The sequence below is a fragment of the Vigna umbellata genome, chromosome 5 (genome assembly GCF_029865625.1).
Source record: "Vigna umbellata cultivar VRB3 chromosome 5, Vumbellata_1.0, whole genome shotgun sequence".
Classification (NCBI taxonomy): domain Eukaryota; kingdom Viridiplantae; phylum Streptophyta; class Magnoliopsida; order Fabales; family Fabaceae; genus Vigna; species Vigna umbellata.
This window is the reverse complement of record NC_142169.1, coordinates 27,884,444-27,894,533: the sequence shown is the minus strand read 5'-3', so window position 1 is coordinate 27,894,533 and position 10,090 is coordinate 27,884,444. Positions and strand designations below refer to the sequence as shown.

The window sequence follows — 10,090 nt, the reverse complement described above, 5'->3', positions numbered from 1 at the left end:
TTTTTATGATGTATATCGTCATTTTCTTTAATAGAAGAAATCTACTTGATATTAAAATTTCCATTGAATTTGTATCTTCTATAAAATAATATTCCTTACAAAAAAATATTTTATTATTTTTAATTATAAATATGAAAGTAATAATTTACTGTAAAAACATAATTAACTACAGATAAAAAAATTATATAAATATAATTTTATAATTTTTTTAACTTTTTTATCATTTAAATAAATTGACACATTAATTATTAAAATACAGCGTGTCGTTAAAAGGAAACGTTTAAATTATTATTATTATTATTTTTGAAAACGTAAAGTATTTATAGTAAATATTAAAAAAACTCCACGATTTAATCTAATCTAAGTATATTGAATTGAGTTTTTTTCAGTCAAGTTAAATCTATCTAAACTCCAACTTAATCTTTTATGGATTGAATAACAAGTTTATTAAATCTATTAAACGATATTCATCAATAATGAGAATATAATTATTAGGCAATTTATTTTAAGTCTCTGGTAAGCGGACAAATCCTACAAAAGCTATGCGGCTGTGTCATTGTATGTGGTATATAGTATACGTGGAAAGTAGTCGTCGCCACAATAGAAAAACTCACATGATATTTCACCCTTTTGCAGTTTAATTGTATTATGTTAGGCGTGCTCAAGAGCTTGCTGCTAGGCTGGGATTTCATCCAGATCCACATCGAAGGCTGTGAAATATGAGAACGTTAGTTAAAAAGAGAGAGAATAAAAAACGCATTGGGTCAAAGGTAAAGGAAAAGAGAGAAAAAGTTGGAGAGATTTCAGGAAAAGGCAGAAGAGAGAGAATAAAAAACGCAGATTCCTTTGCCACGTGAGACGAAAGTTAACTTCGTTATTATCCACTTAACGGAAGGGACTCAATTGATACTGATACAATTTTCACAACTTTGGGACCTAATGTCTACACTTTTAAAACCGGGTACTAAACAGCAATTCACCTCTTAACATGGGGACTAAGTAGGTAATTAAGCCTTGTAAATAAAATGTAGATATATTTTAATATAAATTATTATATAATAAATAAAAATACCTCATTTTTAAATTTGATTTCAATTCCTTCTGTCACTTCTGCATCGACTTCTTCACCGTGATTAACATCCAGGGTTTGCGTGTGATTTCACGGTGAGAGAAAACACATGTGAAGCATGGCAAAGGGCCATGTTCTTCTTCCTCGCCGTTATTCCTCCGCATGCATTTTTGTTATTTTCTTTTTAACTCTATACAGTAAATGCGCAGGGTTTTTCTACTTCGTTGATGTTGATAAAAATCACTCTTTAACAGTAGTTAGCTAAACATTGGTGAATGCCGCATTTTCATTTCTCACATTTTTGCAGTTTAAGGTGGAATAGCTGTAGTTGATTAATTACTTTATTTTGCAGTTTATTTGTTTACTCTGAACAGGCTCGTAGTATATACCAAAAGGTGCTTGTGATCACAGTAACGTGAGGGTTATTACACATGTAGGGTTTCGGGGGATTGTTCTGTTTTGTTCACCTGAAATCACTGTGACCTAAGAGGTAACAAACTCATGTAAGAAAACTTGTACTACAAACTATTTTGAACTTCCGATTTTATTTTCTTGCTTATGAGCTGTTTTCGTCGTCTTACTAAGTTAAAAAAATGAATTTTTATAAGGTAGGTCTCGTGGTGCTCTTTGTTTTAAAAGATGGTACTTTATCTGTAAATAAATTAAGTTAGAAGAACCTAGTTTGGGTTCCGGATTATTTTTTTAGAGGTTATGCATATTATACGACCCTTTAGAATAGACTTTACCAATTCTTCTCCTTTAATGTTTCAGGTAGTCCGTGACAGATACTTCTCCAGAGAACCGGACTGCTGTCTTTGACATGAGCGATCACACTCTTGTTATGGATGAAGTAGGTTTTGGAATTCATTTGGCATTTTGTAGACTACTTTATTTTCATGGGAAAGTGACGTGTCTTAGATAATTTATTTTAAGGGTTAAATATGTTTTTAGTTCCTTGAATGAAAAATTAGAATTTATTTATATTTTAAACGTGATCCATCTTATTTGCTAAATTTGAAAAGTGAATAGAAACTCAAGCACATTAATTCTCGTTTTATCAGTGTTTTAGACTAACATTTAGGTTGGAATGTGTTAGGCATTATAAACAACACAAACGATCAATTTAAAACGTCCTTTGACACTTTCAAAAGATTTATTTCAGTTGGATTATAAGGATTATATCTATTCATTTTTAGGATTGAAGACCAAGTACTAAGGTTTGGGATAACAATGAATTTTAATTTCATGTCAAAGTTTAGGAACTAAAAACATATTTAACCCTTATTTTAAATAAATAAACAATAATAGTAATTATCATGTAATGGAGTGAAGTGAAATGGCCTATTGAATAAAATGTGAAGTACAAAGAGCTAAAATGAAATGAAATGTAGGAAAGCAGTTAGCTGGTAAAAGACAATTTTACAATAGTGACAAAATTTGGGAGTATGGTTCAAATGTATAAAGTTAAGCAGCAAAATACAAACACTCTAGATATATGCTTATGAAAAGTATCTTGGCAAGATATTGTTTAGTTAAGATAGTTAGACTATTAATGAGTTTGTTGGTTGAGGTGTTAATTTGGTATATACAAGTGAAGAAGGATACCAGAAAGGGAGATATGAGTATTGATATACTGACATTTAGTTATTTGTGAAAGAAGATATCCTCTATGAAGGGGAAACCTTGGTAGAAGAGAGTATTCTCTTGTTTCTCAATCTTTTCATCCCAGTCAATAGAAATCTTTATTTTCTCTCTTATTTCAATTCTTGGTTTCTAACAACTAGATTAACTTTTCGGATCTGGAGGGATAGACAATGTCAAAGATGGAGGAAGGAGGAAGGAGGAAGCACAAATTTGGGCCAAGGTGAAGTTGTCATCATTGTGGGGTAGACCCAATTGGGAGGATTTGCACGGCTGAAAAATTCTGAGGGACAAGAAATTCCTTCAATCCATAAGTTGAAATATGCATTGATGAGCGTGGATGGTGGGACAATGCTTTGGTTTTATTATTGGTGCCAAGGGAATCCAAATTTAGAGTGAGAATCCTTTTACACAAATTTGATAAAATGATTCAAAGATAGCTATGGTAGCCATATCTTTCTTGAACCAAGACAACACTTTGATGAGAATCATTGGGAAGTCTAACATCTTGTGCCGTATTTCTTGGAGTGCAACTTAGCTTAATGCCCATTTGGTTTTAAAATGAAATTCAACATGATATTAGAGAATGTATCACATTTTAGTAATTGTCTATTTTGGTAAGGCTCATTTGGTTTGACAAGCATATGTGGAGCGGGTGCTGGAAAGTCCCACGTTGCTTGTCTCAATTCTTAGGGTGCATCTTATGTATCTGTTGGGTAACTCCACTTAATGTCAATTGATTTGAAGATGAAATCTGACAAAGCTTGCATCAAAGAAAAGGAGACTCCAATAATCGAAAGAGACGACCAACAATTTAAAGCTAAACCACATGCAACAAAAGATATTGAATGAAGAGCGGGATCCTCATATGACTGAACAAGACAAATATAGCATGAACTGGGTTAGAATGCATTGAAGTAGCAGCTAGTTCTTGGACATGCAATCCACCTTTGATGGATTACAAATTCTTGAAATTGTAGAGTTGTTCAATGTTCAAGAATCACATCCTTCATGGGAGAGAAGAAACCAAAGTTGATGAAACAAAATTAGCAAGGAAAAGAGGAAATCAAAATTGATGAAGTAAATTTGTCAAGAGAAACAAAGATTATGATGGAGGACAAAGTTGATGCATCAATTAGGAGGCAGAAACGTCAGGAAAATAAAGTGAAGATTTTGGGCTAAGAAGACCATTTTCTTGGTAACCCAACAGTAGAGTTGATCGTGAAAGAAGTTAAAGGGATAGATGCAAACAAGCATATTGTGTTCAAAATTCAGATTTCCATACAAGTATTGTTACTTGTTGAACCTAGATTCAATCGTGAAGGTGAACATAAATGCTGTTAGAATCTTGAAATTTTTGCTTGCTGGGTGAACCTTTAGCATTAAACTTCGATGCGTCTGTGGATGATAGGTTGACAATGGAGTTAAGGAAAAATGAAGGTTCAAAGGCAGTCAAAGTAATTCATGTTATACAGGACCCATCCTCATCCTTATCACCACCTTAGCTTTTGGACTTTTGCTTGCATGGAATGGCTGTTGGGTTCCCATTACTATGGTATGAAAGCATAAAAATACTTTTAGGAGGTCAAATGAAGATCAAGGTGATGAAGCTGAGCTGCAAAATCTAGCTTCCACAATCGACCACAAGGTTGATTTTTACAAGAGTGGACTGTTATGGTATAAGGAAAAAGTTAATTAAGATATTTAGAATATTAATGAGTTTGTTGGTTAAGTGGTAGTTAAATATAAATATAGGGTAGATGAATAGGAGAGAGGTTGATAGGTTCATTTGTTGATTGAACATTAACTCTTTGTTGAAGGAGAAATCTGCTCTGTTATAACCGAGAGTTTCACATTTGTTTAGAGTCAAGATTAAGGACATAACAAAAATGCCATGCTCCCTTAACCCATTGAAGTGATTTTTCAGGACTTGTTATGGAGCCATTGAACACCAAAGGGTATATTATTTTGGATGACCCCAATGATGTCTACGGGTTTGAGGTCAAAACATTGATGCTAGAAGGACAATCAGTACCACTGTTGTCCTTTAACCTTGATCGTGGGGACTGTTCTGCTATACTTAAAAGTCCCATTTCGGGTGCCTCAATTCCTGGAGTTTAACTTATATATCTATTGGGTAATTTAACTTAATTGCAATTGATTATAAGAGGAGATTTGACATGGTATGAGAGCCTATAATTCATCCATCTTGGTAAATCATCTTTTCTTTGATTGTTACGACAGTTTCAAGGTGAAACCTGACACACATTACGTTGTTGTAGAGGCCAAAGGTAGTTCATAAATACCTTCCAAGATGCCTTTTCAAGACAAAATTGTAATGAAACCATTACCTCATATGGAGGAAGTGCTCTCTATTTCTTGTTCTCTTCATCTTATTCAATAAAAAGTCTTTCTCTTTCTCATTTCAGTTCTTGATTGCTAACAATTCCCCTTCTCTCTCTCTCTCTCTCTCTCTCTCTCTCTATATATATATATATATATATATATATATATATATATATGACAAAAACCTCAACTAACTAACTCATCACTATTCCATCTATTTTAACTAACTTCTTATATTCAAAACATATATATAATGGCTTTAATTGGATCAATAATAGCAGTCTGTCTTGACATACATAATTACTTGTTAGTGGTTGTATTGATTTGACTCATACATCTTGCTAGGATGGAGGGGATGTCCGTTCTGGGTGCATTGCGGGATTGGCTAAAGAGTATCAAAATAATGCTCAAGCAAATCTTCATATGAAAAATAAAAAAGGTGGCAAGGAAGTTGTATGTTCCAATTGCTTCGGTGGTGGAGTACTTTTGTGAGTTTCCATATTTCACCTTTAAATGTAGATTAGGCTGTTTTCACCTTTTTATATCTCTATTGTTCTCTCTTCTGCCGTCACAAGTGTTTTGCTATGTGGAAACTCATTTCCTGCTTTTTCCTCTGTAACTTCTGCTGTTCTTTATTTCTTGAATGGGGACTAAAAGGAAAATTTGAAGTTTTTTGGGGGCTGAAATAAAAATTGAAAATTTTCCTTGGATAATAGAATAACATTTGGTACATGGTAGTCATGTAGATATCATGTGTCACCCATGTCACACGTTGCCACCTCGTTGACATGTTGACTAACTTTACTAAGACTAAATATGTATTTATCCTCTAAGGATATCAGTACCACAACACAACGAGCATCTCCTGAAATAATTGCTTTTATACTTCCACTTGTCTATGTAGCAAGTAAATTTTTTTTGTGTATATGTATTTGTTTAAGATGGACTTAAGCACTGTAAATTAATACATTTTTTTGTTATCAATCGCTTTTGTTTATCAATGTGGAACGATATTTTAGATGTTGCTCTGGAAAAGGATGCCAGAAGAGGTACCACCCCTCTTGTGTGGATCCTCCTCTGAAGTGCATTCCTTTGAGGTTTTGGCATTGTATCTGGTGCACTAAGAAAAAAATAGAGTTTGGCGTGCATTCTGTTTCTGAAGGAGTGAAATCCATCTTGGATTCTAGAGAAGTGGTTTCAAATAATAAAGGTATGGTCTATAAAATTCCCCTGTTTGGTCACAGGTAGACCTCCCATTTTAGTCTTTGAGATTGAAAGCATTGGTCAATTTAATCATTAACTTCAAAGAATACTCACTCTTACTGCTAGATTTACAAAAAGTAAATTACTTCAATCCTTTTCACACTTTCTATTTGCAAGATAAAAGACTAACTGAATGATGTTTGAGAAAGTCAGGGACCAATGTAATGGACACTACAATATCAGGGACTACAATGGGAGTTTACTCTTTGTACTTCATCTAGATTTCTTATTCATGGATGTATATTAGATAATGCATGACATGATGTTTGATAGTAAGTAGCATGTTGCTAGTGATGCAAAGGGAGTACTTTGTCAAATATCAAGGTCTTGCTCATGCTCACAACCGCTGGATTACAGAATCAACAATGCTTCTTGAGGCTCCTAAGCTCTTGGCCAAGTTTAAAAGTAAACCGCAGGTTCAGTTACCCTTTCACATTCTTTGGACCACCAATGGTTCTTTGTTTTGTTATTCTGCACTCCCTTTGGAATTATCCATGAAAATAATTTCTTCTTTGGTTGCCGAGTTATCAGGTTAGCTGGTGGAAAAGAGATTGGAGTATACCTCACCGCTTACTCCTTAAAAGAGAAATTGTGAATTTTGGTGGGCATGGTGACAATGATTCAATTTGCTGTTATGAGTGGCTTGTCAAATGGACCGGTCTTGGTTATGATAATGCCACATGGGAGTTACAAGATGCTTCGTTTTTGACATCAGCGAAAGGCAGGAAACTCATTCGTGATTATGAAAGTCGTCGAAAGGGAGTTGATAAACTGTCAAAAAGGCATTTTGAAGACAATGAGGTGCTTCTTTTAGTTTAAAATGATATACAAAATTTAATTTTATGGTATATATTACAGTGCCATTTTTTACTACATTTGACAGTTAAGTTTTTAATATGAAGTTTTTAACTAGCTGCACTTCTTACACTTCTGAAAAGTCTGAAGAACGATGTTAGTGTCGGGAAGCATAATGTCTTTTACTTTCTGATATAACTTATTTTGCAGGTTACAAAATTATGCTATCCCATTTAATTTTACCTACAAGCTCATTTATAGAGAATTAAAAAACCAGTACAAAATTTAATTTATGGTATTTATTACAGTGCCATTTTTTACTAGCTTTGAGAGTCAAGTTTTTAATGTGAAGTTTTAACTAGCTGGGTAAGAAGTGGATTTTAAGTCTAACTTAACTCCGTAAAACTGGCTTGTAAGGTAAGGTTTGCACCTATTTATATACTATATTATAAATTGACTTTATCTCTAGTATATGTAAGATTTCTAATACACTATTAGGAATATGTCCAACCAACATCAAATTTTACTAGGAAAGGTCTCAATAATGACTCGGACACCATATTAAAAAGAGAATGATTTTTATTATTAACAGCCATGTCTATTACATTCTTATTTGTAACAATCTAATCTTCCAGAAAAAGGAAATAAGGAAAAAATATACTGAAAATTTTTCTCTAATTAGGAAGATTTTCTTCTAATTACAACAAGCTGCATTTTTTACACTCCTGAAAAGTCTGAAGAATGATATTAGTGTCGGGAAGCATAATGTCTTTTACTTCCTAATATAACTTATTTTAATCTGAACTGGTTTTTTAATTCTCTATAAATGTGCTTGTAGGTAAAATTGAATGGGATAGCATAGTTTTGTAACCTGCAAAATGTGGAATTATCATCAGCTTGGAGTAATGTTTTATGTTATGAAAATTTCTGTTGCATTGTTCAACTGAAGTTATTAGGACTATTTAAAAAGTTGATTGGTTACCATGTGAATGAAAAAAAAAACAATGGTTGTTTTATGATGAGGCCTAGACAATGAGTGGGCTTCCTCAGTCTGTAGCCCATGAAGGTACCAAGACACGATGGGAAAAAGTATACGTCAGAACAAAGAATCCAAGGGCTGAGTTGGCAGGTAGTTAGAGGATAGAGAAATCAGGAGGGGAATAAAGAGATTTTATTTGTATTCAGTTTTTGCTGAATGTTGGGGAGGATGGGATTTTGGTTGAGGGAGGAGAGGAACCGTTTTTGTGTTGCTCTAGAGAGGAGCGTAGCTCTGGGTGGGATTTGTTATCCTTTTATTTCCTGTTTTTGTTAACAGAATAATACATACATTAGTGTTCATTTCCTTCCTTTCTTTTTCTTCTAAGCTTTTAAGGTGTGGTTATGTATCATTTGGTCCAACCTGTTAGATCACATTTTGCCAGTGAATGCCACCAAAGAAAAAGGAAAGGTGAAAACAGGGGAACCGAAAAATACAGTAGCCATGGATGCTAGGGTTGAGCTTGTTGAGGGAGAATTGGAATGAATGAGAGCTGTCATGGAGGAGATACGATTCAAAGCAATTCAAAACCAATCAACGATAGAGACAATGCGTAAAGAGGTTGCAATAAACCAATTGAAGTTAGTGGAATTGATGACTTGTAGCTGGTAGAAAATGCCTCATGTGGAGGGAGAGAACTCTGTTAGGCCTAAGAAGGAGTCATCTAGTGGTGGAAGTGACTTGAAGTCCTTAGAAGGAGAGGCGTTGGATGAATTTAGACAATCAATGAAAAGATTGAACTACCTACCTAGGTTCAATGGAGAAGATCTTGTCGATTGGATCACTAGAGCTGAAATCTATTTTAGGTTTCAAGAAACCAGTTAGGCAGTGAGGGTGAATCTTGCTCAATTGTGAATGGAGGGGGCCACGATTCATTTCTTCAACACATTATTAAATGATTATGATGATTTAACTTGGGAGGATTTGAAGAAAGAATTGATTGAAAGATATGGAGGTTTGGGTGAGGGAAGTGTATTTGAGCAGTTGACGTCACTGTGGCAAATAGGGAGTATAGAAGAGCACATACACAAGATTTGAATGTTTAGTGGCTCAAGCGCCCAAATTACATGATGAACAATACTTTGCTTACTTTATTCACAATTTGCATGAGGAAATTAGGGCCCTAATAAGAAGTTTGCATGTTGTAAGCCCACTTACGAAGTGAAGAATGATGAATGTAGCAAGAGCCATTGATATGGAGTTTTCGAATAAGAACAAAGTATGGCATGTGAAAGATGAAACACATACGGGAGGCTATTCGAGTTACAAGGCTGGTTCAAATATTTCAGGGTGCATCATTCCCAAAACCTAGGGGACTGGTGGAGGGGTTAATGGGCCTGGCCTAAGCACAACAAAAGAACTAGGGGAAAATAATAGAAGTGGGCCTATGGATAGAGGAACAAAGCACCCAGCCTATCAGGACTTGTTGGATAGGCGAAAGAGATGATTGTGTTTTAAATGGGGTAGACCTTACAACCCTATGCACCAATGCCCCGTTAAACAACTACAAGTCATATTAGTGGGTGATGAAATCCAAATGGAATGCGATGATGGAGAAAATGTGTTAGGTGTGGTTGAAGATGGAGACATCGATGGTGAGTTTACTTAGCCTAGGAGCTAAGAAAACAAAATCACCTCAAACTCTTAATTTGAAGGAAGGGTACATGAATTGCCTTTGTTTATTTTGGTTGACAGTGGAGCTCCACATAACTTTATTTCAAGAAGATTGGTCAAGGCAATCGGTTGGTAGTGGGAGACCACTAAGAGTATTCAAATATTGATGTGAGATGGGCACAAGTCAAAAACGTTGGTAGTGTGTTGCAAAATTAAAATTGAAATAGAAGGTTGGGATTTTATGGTAGATGCCTATTTGTTTGACTTAGAGCACATTAATATGATTTTGGGCATGTCATGGTTTGTTTCTTTGGGCGAAATGGTTG

At 34.5% G+C, this 10,090-nt stretch overlaps 1 protein-coding gene and 1 pseudogene across 5 annotated transcripts in view; both read left to right on the top strand.

The window, feature by feature from the left end:
• The first annotated feature begins 1,085 nt into the window (after positions 1-1,085).
• LOC124834569 (uncharacterized) overlaps positions 1,086-10,090 on the top strand; it is a 52,629-nt gene continuing 43,624 nt past the window's right edge. For all 5 annotated transcript variants that reach the window (XM_088116763.1, XM_088116764.1, XM_088116762.1 and 2 more), the window contains exons 1-7: positions 1,086-1,164; positions 1,422-1,572; positions 1,841-1,919; positions 5,402-5,544; positions 6,076-6,266; positions 6,593-6,735; positions 6,851-7,120. In XM_088116763.1, coding sequence (XP_087972889.1) covers positions 1,890-1,919; positions 5,402-5,544; positions 6,076-6,266; positions 6,593-6,735; positions 6,851-7,120 — 777 coding nt within the window. In that variant the 5' untranslated portion in view covers positions 1,086-1,164; positions 1,422-1,572; positions 1,841-1,889. The remainder of the gene's footprint in view (positions 1,165-1,421; positions 1,573-1,840; positions 1,920-5,401; positions 5,545-6,075; positions 6,267-6,592; positions 6,736-6,850; positions 7,121-10,090) is intronic.
• LOC148198042 (uncharacterized) lies at positions 8,595-9,698 on the top strand (annotated as a pseudogene).